Source organism: Taudactylus pleione, unplaced genomic scaffold (genome assembly GCF_031769625.1).
Source record: "Taudactylus pleione unplaced genomic scaffold, aTauple2 ptg000005l, whole genome shotgun sequence".
NCBI lineage: Eukaryota > Metazoa > Chordata > Amphibia > Anura > Myobatrachidae > Taudactylus > Taudactylus pleione.
The window spans coordinates 18,114,953-18,131,275 of NW_028284408.1; the positions used below are offsets into that span (position 1 = coordinate 18,114,953).

At 44.6% G+C, this 16,323-nt stretch overlaps 1 protein-coding gene and 1 long non-coding RNA gene across 5 annotated transcripts in view; one reads left to right on the forward strand and one right to left on the reverse strand.

The window, feature by feature from the left end:
- The window catches only part of ZC3H13 (zinc finger CCCH-type containing 13), a 67,652-nt gene extending 65,363 nt beyond the window's left edge, over positions 1-2,289 (reverse strand). For all 4 annotated transcript variants that reach the window (XM_088442956.1, XM_088442859.1, XM_088442860.1 and 1 more), the window contains exon 1: positions 1,776-2,289. In XM_088442956.1, coding sequence (XP_088299082.1) covers positions 1,776-2,202 — 427 coding nt within the window. In that variant the 5' untranslated portion in view covers positions 2,203-2,289. The remainder of the gene's footprint in view (positions 1-1,775) is intronic.
- Positions 1,825-14,225, forward strand: LOC148543248 (uncharacterized). Its single transcript, XR_015869425.1, has 4 exons — positions 1,825-2,069; positions 6,355-6,446; positions 6,668-6,779; positions 13,763-14,225. It is a non-coding gene; the product is annotated as an uncharacterized LOC148543248 (long non-coding RNA).
- Positions 14,226-16,323: the final 2,098 nt, after the last annotated feature.

Below are 16,323 nucleotides of genomic sequence, written 5' to 3' on the forward strand. Positions count from 1 at the left end.
TACATACACACGTAACGGTTTTGTTACCAACAATTTTATGAACGATTTTCTGTCAAATTATCGGTCAGATTTTTTAAAGTGTAATGAACGATTTTTTGAACTGCAAACGATTTTTGTAACTTCCCTTAACGATAATTGTTCATCGTTTTAACTCAGAAACTGAACGATTTTTTCAACGATTGAACGATAATGACGTCGTTATAGTTAAATCGTTCAAAAAAATCGTTAGGTGTTTATATACCTTAAGAAATAAAAAAATGTACTTTAAGGACAAATGTCTACTTTGAACCTCAATATTGGAGTATGGCTTTATTAAAAAAAATATATATATTTAGAGTAATTTTGTCTAGAAGATTGCTATTCCAAGGGCTCAATAATACACGTATATGCTTTGACATAATTTGTTTACATATACATCTAAAACATGCACAGTAAATCACTTACTACATACGTGCACAGTATTCTTGTATAGCAATATTGTTAGAACATTTAGAACCAACAATCATTTGATTAAAGATATATATTTTTCTTGTATCAATGCTTATTTGTATAGCACCTATATAATTACAGCACAATAAAGTGAATATTTAATCATTTACATAAGTCCCTGTCTCACTAGGAGTTACTGAGGAACCCACTGCCCAGGCACAGTAACATGGCATCACAAATCAATGTGCTATCCTAAGGTACCAGTTGATATCTGTGGATACAGCAAATAAAATGAATAGATATTCCGCATATTTTATACTGATAGTTTTAAAGAGACATCCTCTCTTTCAATTTAATAATCAGGAATACAAGTGTTAAGCTGGGTACACACTAAACAATGTGTGTACCCAGCAATGTGACACATGACCCGGCTGCAAGGGGCCGACATATCGCGCAGTCCATACACACTGAATCTATGCCCGCCCTCCCAATATGCCGGGCCACCCGCATAGCGCTGCATGGGATCGTCAGCCACATTGCCTGACCTTACATGCTGCACATAAGATCAGGCGATGAGGCTGACGACCCCACGGGAGCGCGCTCTCCACGATATAGTGCATACACACTACACCAATTTGTCATTCCGATGTGTCAGAATCGGACAAATCGTTAAAGATATCGTGTAGTGTGTTGGGGCCATTAAGCCAGGTACACACTAGACAATGTGTGTACCCAGCGACAGCACGATATAACGGCCGGTACATAAATACTGCACAATCTGGTGGACGACCACCCGATATATCGTACCCCACCACATCCAGAAGCATGGTGTGGTCTGCCAGATTTTCAGACACGCCAGTACTGTAGGCAGATACAAAGATATGACAAACGACGCACAATAGTATATACACACTGGACAATGTGGCGTTTCGTTTTGCATCAAAACAGCAAATAGTCCAATATACGGTCTAGTGTGTACCCAGCTTAAATGTACATGTAATAGAGCTTTTAATGTGTCACCAATGCATGTAAACAGCTGTAAGGGCATGAACACTGGAGTGCTCCTGTACGTGCAATATATACTCTTTAAGACGGGCAGAGGTGCACTATAACCACACTCTCTGTAAAGTGCTGTTTAATATATTGGGGCTATAGAAACAAACAATGATAGTATCTTAGAAAGGCTATGCTGGATCCTGTAGTTCTTTGATAGATAAGATACCGGTGTAAGGCTGCTGTAAGTATAGAGGTGGCAGGGGACCCAACACCACATATATGTAGGGTCTATGTACCTCATTCATACATACATACATTTTTCCAGAACCCCTTTATCTATCAGCTCTCACCAATCTTTGCTCGGTAGCGGCGGCGTACGCCGCCGGCAACAGAGTCCCGTGCCGTGACCGCTGTGTGTCTGGTGGCCGCTCCTGGGAGCACTGCGGCGTCTCCCAGTGCCGCGGACCGACCGACCCGTCTTGCACGGCGAAATCCGCCGTCTTTAGCCGCCTCCCCGGGCAGCTGCCGCCGCCGCGGCTCCTCCTTCTTCTTCTTCCTCCTCTTTCTCTTCTTCCACCACTGCGGCCACCGCCGGTCCCGGGCTCCGGGAGCGATCGTGACGCAGCACGGCAACACACTACCAGGTGAGAGGGATGGGAGAAGACAGGCCGAGCACCGGCGCTCAGCCTGCTGGGAGCACGGAGACGGAAATGGCTGCACACAGCGAGCAAGGAGGCGGTGAGGAGGGTACGGGACCAGGCCGCACGTCCGGCGCATGCGCACTCTGTCACTAGCGGGCGCTGGGCTTAGTGCTGCTGCCACTGGAGTGGAGGCAGAAGAACCGGTGTAGGAGGATTGCTGCTGTTACTGCCTGGTGGGATTCCCGGCTGGAATGGTGCTGGGAATCAGACTGGGCCTGACCTTGCGGACGTGCAGGGTTATATATGATACTGATGTCATTTGTACATTTAGAAAATGCATTACAACTAAAGTAACTACTTGTTTCCAATGGGCAGATTTTTCAAACCTTCTTAAAGAGTACAAGTCAAATGGGTAAATTTACTAAGATGGGAGTTCTATTTAGAAGTGATGTTGCCCATAGCGACCAACCAGATTCCAGGTATTATCTTCTAGAAGGTGCTATCTAAATGAGAAGTATAATCTGGTTGCTATGGGCAACATCACTTTTAAATAGAATTCCCATGTTAGTAAATTTACCCCAAGGTGTTATCCCATTGCAACCAAACAGATATCAGATTCTGGGCCAGATGTACTATTCGCCAACCAAACAGATATCAGATTCTGGGCAAGATGTTCTATGCCCCAACCAAACAGATATCAGATTCTGGGCCAGATGTACTATTCACCAACCAAACAGATATCAGATTCTGGGCAAGATGTACTATGCACCAACCAAACAGATATCAGATTCTGGGCGAGATGTACTACCCACCAACCAAACAGATATCAGATTCTGGGCGAGATGTACTACCCACCAACCAAACAGATATCAGATTCTGGGTGAGATGTACTACGCACCAATATCAGATACTGGGCGAAATGTACTACCTACCAACCAAATATATCAGATTCTGGAGAAGATGTACTACGCACCAACCAAACAGATATCAGATTCTGAGTGAGATGTACTACCCACCAACCAAACAGATATCAGATTCTGGGCGAGATGTACTACCCACCAACCAAACAGATATCAGATTCTGAGTGAGATGTACTACCCACCAACCAAACAGATATCAGATTCTGGGTGAGACGTACAGTACTACGCATCGCATTATGGATGCGATACATCTCGCCACTTATCGGGTACATAACACCAGTATGTACCAAGCAGGGCTGGCGCTAGGCTTTTCCGCTGGAGCCGGCGGTGCGATGGTGAGTTCAGGTAGGGCTGCTCTCCGGGCGATGGCCCTACTAGCCCATGCCTAGAACCGTCACTGCTACCAAGTATTGTGATTAAAACTTACTTACCTACTTTACAACTCTCTCCTCTGAGAGAAGCCCAGAGGAGAAATGCCGCTGACCATAGGCGAAATCAGACATGTGGTAATGGGTGGTCCCAGTTCTAACCCCTCGCCAGAACTTGCGTTACCTGGGAAATTTGGCACTTTGTTTTGTGACTTTGTTAGGCAGCAAAAATTTCTAGCCTTATCCCTACATCATACTTTCAGAGGTGAATGGCTGAGGTCAATACAGCCTAGTATTCCAGGAGAAGGGGCACTTAAGGAATGCGCTTACGAAAAAGGTGTGATGACACTCTGGGATGGGGCGTGGCTTCATGTCACGCCCATGTCAGTCACTTTAGGGCGCATGCACAGCACTTACTGAGATGTTGGGCTGCCCCCAAGCTCTCCCCTCACTGTTAATAGATGCCATGCTCTATTCACCAGCCATGATCGCTAAACCACAACTTTTCACACCTGCAGGACACTGCAGTCTGTGGATGGGGACGGCTGAGGGCAGACTGTTTCAGTGGGGCACCACCATAAGGGCAGGACACATTTTGTCATTTTAAAATCGAGCAGGCTCTTAAACCTATATTCTTACAAAACTATATTAAAACAATAACATCAGTTTGACCCTTTTTGGTTAGTGAGATATTTAGTAATTAAAAAATAATAATTATGAAAATCCGGGGTTCCTGCCAGACTTCATGCAGTGCGTTCCTGACCAGGCAGCCGTTCATTTACAGTAATAAATTTCGGTGGATAAGGCGAATGGGTGGTCCGGTGCACCCCCGGACCACCCCCCCAGGTCCGCCTTTACCGCTAACTGGAGGTGGGGAATGTTGTGATTCAGGGGGCGGGGTGATTTGCATTGAAACACACCATGTTGGAAGTTTACCCACGATTCACAGCATTATTCTCCCCATAGAGCTCACTTCATTAGGAAGTGGGCAGCATGTGTGAGGATTGCCTACTCCTCCTGGAGTGTGGGGGACAGCCTGTAAATTCGGGTGTCTACTGCAACTTTTGGGAGAGTAGGCAAGTATGGATTAAAAACGCAAAGGACAGCTCTTCCAAAAAGAGCTGTCCATCGCGATGACAAGACTTTTGGATTTATATTTTGGGAGTCCTATCTGCATTCGTGGCCAACACATGCGCTTCAGGGGACACTGGGAAGGATACCTCTCAGTGAACAGTGAAAAGAGAAGCCAATAGGCTTCTATTAGGCAACGTCATCTTGAAAGTATCACATTCCAGAGGTTGGTAATGCAGCCAGAACTCCGAAAATGGCAGTCTTGGATGCCTTTTAGCCTTAAGGTGCCCACACACGGTGCGATGCACCATGTAGGGCGACTGCCGATACATCTGTAGACGGATCGTGCTGTCACTGCTGGAAAACGTGCGGTCCCCGCAGACCGCACGATATGCCGGCTCCCCATTCCTTCATCTGAATGGGATTGTACATCCCAGATCAGATGAACATGCAGGAAGATCTGGGGATGCGATCTACGAACCCGCGGGAGCGCACAGCACGGTATCAGGTACGATATCATGGCCATCGTCGCATCGGCACGTATATCGTGCCGTGTATGGGGGCCTTTAGTACATCCCGCCCTCTGTCGTTTATGTAGTGCATTCTATAAAATGATAGCTGGAGAATCTGATTTGTTGCTGTGAGTATCACCTCCACTTGTCCTCTTCAGAAGGTTTGATAAATACCCCTAAATGAGGCTGGATAGGTTTGCGTTATTACAAGTGTTGACACATCTTCTCCCCACTGATCACACTTCTCACTCCCAACTCCAAGACTTCTCCTTACTCTATGGAAATTCTTTCCTCTTTCTAGCAGACTCTCCCTCTGCCTCCATTACTTACAAATGCCCCATTAAAGCATACTTATTCACTCAGGCCTACCCGACCACCACCGAAACAGAGGTGGACACACTGAGTCCCATCCTGCCGGGTCTCGGCACCCGCGCAATAGATCTGACAGGTGTATGCGCACAAGCGGAGGTGGCACAGCGCTTGTGCACAAATGGGTTCTAGGGACTGCGTCGGGTCCCCCTTTCCTCTGAAGTGCTGATACCTAGTATCACTATAATAGGAAACCTGAAGCATGGGGGCCCCGTCTTAGTACACAGGGTGATCAGGGCTGTATTATTTAGTGCAATTGAGCCTGCAAAAAATATATGACTCCTCCCCGCTGAACAAACCTGCCCTGTGTAGATAGCAATAGGGCTATTTCTATACCCCTGGGCAGTAGGTGTGGGTTAATAAATATTTTTTTTGTGGTGCACTACAGGTCCCAACATTCCCAGGCCACTTGAGTACTTAAAAAATACCAGCATGCCCTGGCATCCAGGGCCCACTGGGACATGTAGTACACCGTGGAGAAATGCATTACAAAACACACACAAAACTAACTGAAAAACATTTTATTAGTAATAAAATTACTTCCACACAATACCCTCGTTCACCCATTTATTGGCCACTCTTTATTTATGGCTCCTCTTTGGTCCATGTAGGTATCCCTGGAAGAAAAAAACATTGTATAGGAGATTACTTGCTCTACACGGAGCCCAGACACATAACATCTCTCTTTTATTTTTATTTTCCTGCGGTCTGAGATCATACCATGGGAAATACTCACTGTAATATATTGAAGTGATACGCCTCTAGCATATGATTTGCTTAAACTAAAGCGTATATCTCGGTATTATTGTATCTTACGCTATTAGAGTAAACTAAGAAAAGTAAGCCTTTTACATAATATGCACAGTCTCTGGCATCTTAAGATACCTATATTATGGCTTAACATATTGTGCAAATTGCATATTTTAAGGGATGCAGTTTACACCTAATACATTGTACCCAACTCTACATGAGCCCTATTGTGTGTTTTGTCTGAAGCATGACAGCTCATTGAAGCACAGGATGTTAACTTCAGTTTGTTCGTTAAAAGGGAATCAGTATGATTTACCGCCGGACCCATGCCCGGCAGTTGGAATCCCGACAGCGGCATCCCGGCAGAGGAGGAAATCCTGATCGTCCAAGGTAAGTATTGTCTAACCTAATTCTACCCCCAAACCCTAACCCTCCCTTAGGGGTGCCTAACCCTAACCTTCCCCCCAGTGCCTAATCCTAATCCCCCTCTTAAGTGCCTAAACCTAACCCCCCCCTTCCCCGCCGCCTAAACCTAAGTTCCCCGGGGGGTGCTTAAAAGCCTGTACTAGAGAGTGTATTATATGTTATTTACTTATTTTACCATACAAAAGCTCCACAGAGACTGGTAGGACAAACAGTTCCATAGGGAATCGGTATGCGTCCGGCGGTTAGAATCCCGACAGCGGCTGCCAGACATGGGTGAAAATCCAGATCGTCCCTAAAGTAAGCATTCAAGGGGAGACTGTGTCTGGGTACTGTTAGGGTGTTATTAGTGAATGCAGGGGGGAGGTTTGGGTTCTGCTGGGGTGCTGGCAGTGAATGCAGTGGAAGGGGTGTCTGGGTGCTGCTGGGATGTTCACAGTGAATGAAGGGGGATAGAGTGTGTCTGGGTGCTGGAGAGTTAGTAGTGAATGCAGGGGGTGTGTCTGGTTGCTCCTGGGGTGTTTGCAGTGAATTTAGGTAAGAGTGTGTCTGGTTGCTGCTAGGGTGTTGACAGTGAATGCAGGGTAGAGTGTGTGTCTGGATGCTGCTGGGGTGTTAATAGTGAATGCAGGGGGGGAGGGTGTGTGTCTGGGTGCTGCTGGGGTGTTGGAAGTGAATGCAGGTTGAGAGAGTGTGTGTCTAGGTGTTGCTCGTGGCAGTAGTGAATGGAGGAGGGGTGTCTAGTTGCTGCTGGGGTGTTGGCAATGAATGCAGGGGTAGAGAGTGTTTGTTCAGGTGCTGCTACAAGTGAATGTGGGGGGTGGGTAGAGGGTGCCTGGGTGCTCCTGTAGTGTTGGCAGTGAATGCTGCCAACACTACAGCAGTTTGGGTGATATCCGGTTGTAAGTAGTGAATGCAGAGAGGGTGACTTTGTACTGCTGGGGTGTTGCTAGTAGTGAATGCAGGTGGGGGGAGGGTGTGCGTCTGGGTACTGTTGGGTTGATGCCACTGAATGCAGGTGGAGGAGAGTGTATTTCTGTGGGCTCTTGGGGTGTTGCCAGTGAATGCAGAGGGAGAATGTCTGGGTTCTGCTGGGGTTTTGTAAGTTAATGTGGGGGGAGGGGATATCTGGGTGCTGTTGGGATGTTAGAAGTGAATGCAGGGGGGTGAGAGTGTGCTGCTGGGGTGTGGGTAGGGAATGTGGTTTAGGGGGGGCATGTGTGAGTGCTGCTGGGACTGGGGTGTTGGTAATATGGGGGGTGGGCACCATCAAATAACTCGCTTCTGAACTTACGACCCTGCCAGGTCCTATTTACATAGTCAATATTGTAGACATACAATTTGCAGCATTCTAAATTTTTTAGGAACCAGTGACATTCATGACTAACTTAATGGTTATGAGGCAAGCCATATATTCATGTGGTTCCTGGTGAAGTGATAGGCTGCATCCTCATGAATATTAGACCACAAAATTCATGCTTCCATTTTATAGCGAAAGGTCCACTTTAATACTTAACAATGTATTATAAAGTTCATAAACTTTGTTGTACTGCTCAAATAATGAGCATATAATAATGCCCCAATGACCACCATGTGATACAGCTCACAGTGGAATATTATGCAAATCTAGTTTCAAGTCTGGTATACCCACCCAATGTCCTGCTGATAATCAGCTAGAGATGCAGGTATACCAAGAGGTAGTAATGTTTACTGTCATCGATGTTGTGTTTCTGGGGCTACATCACAAATTTACTAATACTTTAAAAACCAAATCAAAAATTGTCTTAGTAAAGGTGTGATTTAGCCTCAGAAACACAACATCGCTTTTGATCGATTTTAAATTGATTGAAATTGACCTTTAGTAAATATACCCCTTAGAATCCACTTTTATATATTCCTATGGACAGTTCTGGCAGATAATTGAAAAGAGAACAAGCATTCAACTCTGCGTCTCTTTAAATCAACAACAGCTTGTTGACCCTGAAACCAGTACACCACTAATGGTGCATACACACGGTAAGATTTTTCCTTCAGATCTGAACGATAACGATTTAAAAATCGTTCAGTCGTTCATATCTGAAGGAAAATCTGACATATCTGATATGCCTGGACGATGAACGATGTGCGTTCCCGTTTGTCAGATAACGATATCTGACATCTGATGTGTTTGCAGTCAGACTTGGACGATTCCATTCATTTTAATGCAGTCAAAAATCGTTCAAAATGTTCAAAACTTTGGTAAAATCATTCAAATCGTTCATCTGACAAATCTGACCGTGTGTATGCTCCATAAGTCTTCAAATATGCATGCTTCAAATATATAAGAGAAACCAGCGCAGTATTTACATTATACCACGCATAACATTGCATATTAAAATACAATGAAACCGCTCTGCATAAATGTGTGATTTCTGACTTTGTGGGTGATTACTCTTCACTTTTGTGTTCTTTATAAAAATTGGGCATCTAGAGTGCCGGACTCCCAAACGTCCACTCCCGGGTAGGTATGTTAGTTTCACTGGGATGGGGGGGGGGGTTTAGGTTCAGGCACTCCGGGCAGAGATTAGGGATAGGCAACCCACCGGGGAGGATTAGGCTACAGGGAGGGGGGTTAGGCACCACTGGAGGGAGGTTAGGGTTAGGTACCCCTAAGAGAGGGTTGTGGGGGAGAGGGGGAGGGCTAGAGTACTTACTTCCCCTGTCGGTATCTTCAGTGATCGGGCTTCAGTCTATTCAGCCGCCGGCATATCATACTGATCATATTATATATATATAATGTGTGTGTGTGTATATATATATATATATATATATATATAATGTATATAAACGACAGGCTTAATCCACGGCACTCAACCATCTGGGGTGCCCTTGGCATGTGACCACACCATCTACATAAAAAATATCATACAAACTCGGCACTCACATGCTTTTCAAACTGCAACTCCTTTGAACATAGGGAATGTTGGTTCCAAAATAATGCAATAATTTGTTAAGCTGACCACCGCTTCACGGTCATTCCCATCTGGCCAGTCCCTACACTGATTCTCAGATAAATTAACTTGATCTGCCACCTTTGGCTCAAGCTGCATACATTTTAAACATGAAACTGGGTCCTGCCTTAAAGAGACAGGAAAAAGAAAAATAGTTTGTCTTACATTTGAAAAACAGGGTGCCCTAGCAAGTGTGACCAAAAAATGTAAATAAACGACAGGCTAATATATAATGTATATATATATTTACACACACATGTATATGTGTATGTGTGTAAATATATATATGTATATATACATTATATATATATACACACACACACATATATATATATATATACACACACACACACTATATACATATACAGTATACATATATACGAACACATATATTTTATACTCAACACGTACATACACATCATATAAATATATATTTATATATATTGTACACATAGGAGCCAATGCCTTAAAATGTAAGTAGTAAAAAAAGTAATAAACTATCTGTCTTACCTTTCCTGGCTGAAAGACTGCATGTTCCTCTCATGTCATCCACCTCCATGCTTAGGGGCCAGGCTGCGGCTGTGCCCTCCCTTCCTTCTGCCTCCTCCTTCCCTGCAGCCTGCCAGTCACTGAGACGCAGGCTGCAACTTCACAAGTCATTGGACAGCTGAGCCGTCGCTCAGCTGCCCAGCAATTCTCTGCGGTGCCTGTCACTGCTGTCAGCGGCAGCGAGGTGCGCATGCGCAGCATCGGAGATCAGATCAATATAGTGATCCGATCTGTGGCAGGGGGATCAATAAGAGAGGAGGGCACGGAAATACTTACCCCCTGCGCTCCCACCTTAAACCATCTCTGGAGGGGAGCGTCGCGGAGGGGGGCAGCAGCAGAGCCCTGGAATGCCCCTAGGCATTCCAGTCGCACCTAGGTATTTGCTTAGAATGCCTTTGCCTAGGGCCAGCTCTGGGTTACATCCTCTACACTCCACCACTAATATGACCAATAATCTAATCATAGCTAAGTCAACTGGTCACTTCAGCATCTCAACTTCATTCACATCATCCGCTTCACTCCATCTTTTTGTTGGGGTACCTCAAAGCTCTGTTCCGGACTCTTCTTTTTTCTCTTTTTATAGCATTTCTTCACTAATTAATATACTCCTTCAGCCTTCACTTTCACCCACACCTACGACTCTGCAAATAACAGCCACATCTACCGGCCCTCTTAACACCTCTGTCAGGATGCGGCCTGGGATCGGCCACTACTCATCTCCGCGCTGGCGTCCTTGGGCTTAGGTGTTCAGTCACTGGGAGTGGAGGTGTGTGGTGTCTGAGTATTCTCCCCAGGTTCTGCTAGGGCTTCCGTGCGTGCGTCCTGGTTTCCAGGGCATGGGCGCAGCCATGTTGGTCCATATCACCTGACTAGTCTCTCCCAATGGTAGTCCTGTGGTCACTCAGCTGATCCTCTGATCCAAAGACCCAGGGGTATTTAAGTCTGACTACAGGAAACTGCTGTTCAACTTTGATGTTCCAGTAATTATTATGCTCTCCGGTGTTTTCCACGAAGTATCTACAGTGTGTTGTTTCATCCCTTACGCTGACCACCAGTATTACTTATATTAGCTCCCATGCTAATTCCCTGCATGTTACTTCAGCTCTCATAGAACTCCAGTGTTTCTTGTAAATTCCTATGTTGTTTTTTAGTGTGCTGCTTGGTTCTTTTGCAGCCTCCCTGTGTTACTGTGGTGTTAGATTTCATGTTAATTGCTAGTTAGCTTTCAGCTGGACCTCTAGCAATTCAAGTACATTCTCCTGTGTTCAAGTATTCAGTTCATCTCCTGTGTTCAATTATTCAGTTCATTAGCTGATCTCCTGTATTCAAGTATTCAGTTCATACCCTGATCTCCTGTGCTCAAGTATTCAGTTCACGCTGATCTCCTGTTTTCAAGTATTCATTCTAATATAGTTCCGGTCTTCCTGCCACTCCCAGGTACCTGTCCAGAGGTCTGCGACCTGCTCACTTGGTGCAGTGAAACCCATATCCCAACTGGAGGGGTCACTGGTGAAGACCACCAAGTGAGCCACTGGGCAGGTCTAGCCATACCTGGGTTTGGCCGTAATAGGGAGACCTAGCTATCACTCACCCGCTTGTTCCCTAGCGCCCCTACCCCCTAGCTTTTCCCATACGGTTCGTGACAGTTTGAACAGCCAACATTCAAGCCGCCGAGTTCCAGGGTGAAGCAGGTTTTCAAGACTTACTCCTTCTTGTCACCGCACAAGAGGCAGCCCAGCAACTCATGGGTAACATTTACAATAAATTTTTTCTCATTTGAAATCCATTCATTCCGTTGTTCCTTTGTTTCCAGCCTCACTTCAAGGTCCGCCTGTAAACCCTCCTGTGCCCCTTCCGCCTGTGTCATATTCCCATATAATTTCAGCTCCGACCACAGAATTCTTTTCTGATTGTACAACTCAACACTTCAGTAGCCCCTTGACCTCTGAATCCTCCAATTTCTGTACCCCGCTGCAGGTTACTAGTTTCTACTAGCTTCTAGTGCAACTTCAAAATCTCCTCCCTACATTTAAGGAATCTCAGTTCCAGACCGTAGCCTTCTGCAGCTTTTCTTTCTTCTGCTCTAAGCAAGGAGGTGATGTCGTCCCTACAGCATATGGTTCAAGTTTACAAGCCGCTTCCACTCTCATCTTGGGAAGTTAGGCAGAATATTCAAACCGCCTAAAGTCACTGTAACATCTCCTCCAGTCTGTTCCGGTCTCAGTCCAGGTAAAGCGTCTTCTAGTTCCAACTTCAGTAACGATTGTGCTTTTATCAGCTTCCGTCAGTTTCTTTAACCATGGGAAAAGAATCTGATTTAAAAGTTTCAGAGGAGACACCTGAGTTGACATCTTCAGTGGGAAAATCCGTTCAGCTAACTCCAGGGAGCATTCCTGTGTTCTCACCACCAGAAGGGGCTTCAAGTTTTGCACCACAGTAGGGGTTCTCAAGTTTCTCACCCCAAGTGGGGGTTTCAAGTTCTGTACCCCAAGAGGGGGTTTCAAGTTTCACACCCCAGGAGGGGTCCTCGAGTTTCTTACCCCAGGAGGGGGTCTCATCTCTCACCCCAAGTGGGGGCTTAAATTTCCATACCCCAAGAGGGGGTTTCAAGTTTTGCACCTCAGGAGGGGGTTTCAAGTTCTTCAGCCCAAGTGGGGGTTTCAACTTCCGTACCCCAAGAAGGGGTTTCAAGTTTTGCACCCCAGGAGGGGGCCATGAGTTCTTCACCCCAGGAGGAGGTCTCAAGTCTCTCACCCCAAGTGGGGGTTCCACCATAATGGTGGAAAAATGTTTTTCAAGGTGCTGTCGAAACTGGATTATTGGCTGAGACAAGATCAGTTTAAAATTGAATCGCAGCGACACCATCTTGCGACTGGCCGCAAGACGCCACTTTGCGAAATGGCCTCCTAAGCGCCATTTTAGATAAACTCACACTTTAGTACATGTGGCGATAATACTATTAGCATCATGCGAATGCATCTGTAAACATCGCCATAAATTACGGCGATTCACCAAAAGCCCATTTCATGACTTTATTAAGGATATATTTCAGAAATGGCTTTACAGTATGTCAAAATTGGATTGCATTAGCTGAACAGAGTAAATGGCCACGTGACAACTAGCTTGTGTAGATAAGCTTCCTGGATAACATCTGCTCTCACTCCAGGTGGCCCAGCTAGAATACACACCTCACCTTAGCAGGCTTCCTGCAATGAAATAACTTCAAAGCCAAGAGTGTTATCTTAGGTCTGGGTCTTGTAGCTGGGCTAATTTGCATTCACACAAGAGTCTGGGAGAATAAAGGGCCTTTTCTTTTGAGCCTGGGAAAGGTGGGGGCTGCTGAGAAAAGGGGCATGTGGAACTATAAGGCTCAGCATTCAACACTGCTGGTGTTCACTTAGTAAGTGAGATTAAAGTACACCATTCATCATACACACATTAATACACACAATTGCGCTGTTAACTAGTCGCATATTAGCGAATGCATAAGACCTTGTGTGAAAACACTGTTTTATTAGCTTCATGCGCACGCATCTGCCCCAAGTTAACTAGCGTCTTTATATCAAACCCCGCATACTCACACATTACATATCCACATAAAAGGTTTAATAAGCTTTAAGGTATAAGATTTAAGTTTGTTCAGGTAGTATAAATGCTGTGAAATAAAGATATTTGATAACTAAGGTTTTATACATGCTAAGAAAGCCATGTTTGGTTTCGTATTGATGCGTATTCTTTCAACAGAATTCCGGTATTATCGGTGTGGAGATCGCATCATGCATTCTCTTATGGACCGCAGAGACTTCAAGCAACAAAATGTATATTATATGAACAACTGTTAAGATGATTGCATGGGGTGGGAGGGCAGAGACCCACAGTTGTTGGAGGCTGGGTTGAGTCTATTTGAACCAGCCTGTTAAACGCTGTAACAGATGCTTCCCCCATGGGAACCAATGGCATAAGCAACAAACTTCTCTATTGTCCTGTCTATTCTGGGGGGGTATAAATGTGTGCTCCAACACTGGGTTCTTATCCTTCTTGCTGAACGCTGTGGGACAAGGGGTTTCTTGCTGATGCCTAACATCTGGACCAGAAAGCGCTGCGTATGTATACTGTACTTGGGTCTGTATAATTCCTTTGCACCGAATTGTGTCTGGATCAATAGCGTGTAACTGACTGTACTTTTACCTGAATAATACTTGTGCTTTGGAACCACAGATTCCAGGTCTTAAGTCTTTACTTACTGTATGACTGCATGTGCAAATTAGCGTCATCCTTAGAGTAGGGATGTGCAGGCTCGGATTTACTCGGTTCTTATCGCCACTTTACCGCAAATTCGGATTTATTATATTGGCTACCCAAAAGACATAGCCAATAAAATGCTGTTTAAAGATCCGAGTAAAACCGAACCCGCTCACCCCTACCTTAGAGGTTTATAGGTAGGATATTAGAAGGTATAGGCAGGGGTATATAGAGGTTCTGATCCAGTATCATCAGTGCTCTTCAGCTAATGTAATAAAAAGATTCAAACGCCCCTACAGCAGTCCTAATGTCCCCTCTCGTGATTTGTTTAACCCATAATTATGGCTAAATTGAGCAAATTTTGAGGGGGAGAAATAGAACACCTTAATGTTAAATATGACACTTAGGGGTAAATGTACTAAAGTGAGTTTTTAGAAGTGGAGATGTTGCCCATAGCAACCAATCAGACTCTACTTAACATTTAACTATCACCTTCTAAAAGATAATAGCTAGAATCTGATTGGTTACTATGGGCAACATCTCCACTTCTAAAAACTCTCACTTTAATATATTTACCCCTTACTGTACACCTGCAGAAGCTCTTCCACACATCAGGGCACACTGTCACTTTACACCTTGATATGGGCTAAGCAGACATCAAGGCACTCAGTTGTAAAACCAATGTCATGGGATCAAAGTGTTAGTACCTGTACTGACCAATTCCACAAGCCAATTTTGCAAACTCACACTTACTGAGCCCCTAGAGCAGGCCTGGCCAACCTGTGGCTCTCCAGCTGTTGTGAAACTACAAGTCCCACCATGCCTTGCTACAGTTTTGCAATTAGGGTATGCTAAAACTGTTGCAGGGCATGCTGGAACTTGTAGTTTCACAACAGCAGGAGAGCCACAGGTTGGCCAGGCCTGACTTAGAGTGAGAGAAGAGGGAAAAAACACTCTGGGCATTCTGGTTATTATGGGACACAGCAGTGCAGGGAGGCTATTTGTGCAAGTACTAACATACTGATTGGGGCCACGAGTTCATTTCCAGCCTGGAGTGTGGTTTGTATGTTCTTCCTGTGTTTGTGTGAGCTCCTCCTGGTGCTCTTGTTCTAACCCATACTTTAAAACATACAGATAGGTCAGTTGGCTTCTTACAATAACTGGACTGTAATGAGTGTATATGTTTATGTGGTAGAGAATATAGACCTTGATTCAGAGTTGAACGCGTTGCTGATGTTTTCACAGTTGAGTGATGTTTTGAAACTGTGCATGTGCAAAACACTGAGGAAAGTCTTACTGGGCACATGCAAGTTGAAAATTGAGACGGCATCCATGAAGTATCCATAATCACAACGTCCTGAGATCCATAGACGTTCCTAGGTGGAGTCGTGGAGATTGTCAACAGTGAACGTAAAAAGAGACTGGTCCGTTGGCATGTTATGAGAATTGTTAGTTAGAGAAAAGGGGGGATGACTCCGCACAGAAAGTACTATTTATAGTATACAGCATATGTTCAACCAACATTAAATGATTTTCAATTTAAATATGTTCAATCCATAAGTTGGTGGTGCTCCCCAGAGCCAAAAGATAATGTAGACAGACAAACATAGAAAAAAGAAGGCTCTTTTGCTGGGGCACTCTTCTGTAAATAATTGTATAAAATATAACTTTTAATATATTCTTTAAAATTTTTGGAAAATACTTTGGAAGACAGGTTCAGAATCAAAAGAAAATACATTTATCACATAGACATATTCACAAAACATACACAAAGCATCTATAGAAGGTTTGGCGAAAATATTGCAGTATAGCCAATTTAGAGAACCAATTCTCATGCAGGGTACTCCTCACATGAAATAGATAACATATTGCTCTGATTAGGCAGTATTATAAGATACCATAGTCTGTATAATTGGTCTGCAAGATTTATGTATAGGCAGGCATCAATTACAGTAGGTATCAAGGGTATATCTGATAGTTATCCAAACAACAAGAGTATGTAATACACACGGTGTTAAAATCAAGTCAAGTACCCATAGGTATATTATATGTATATGGTTTTT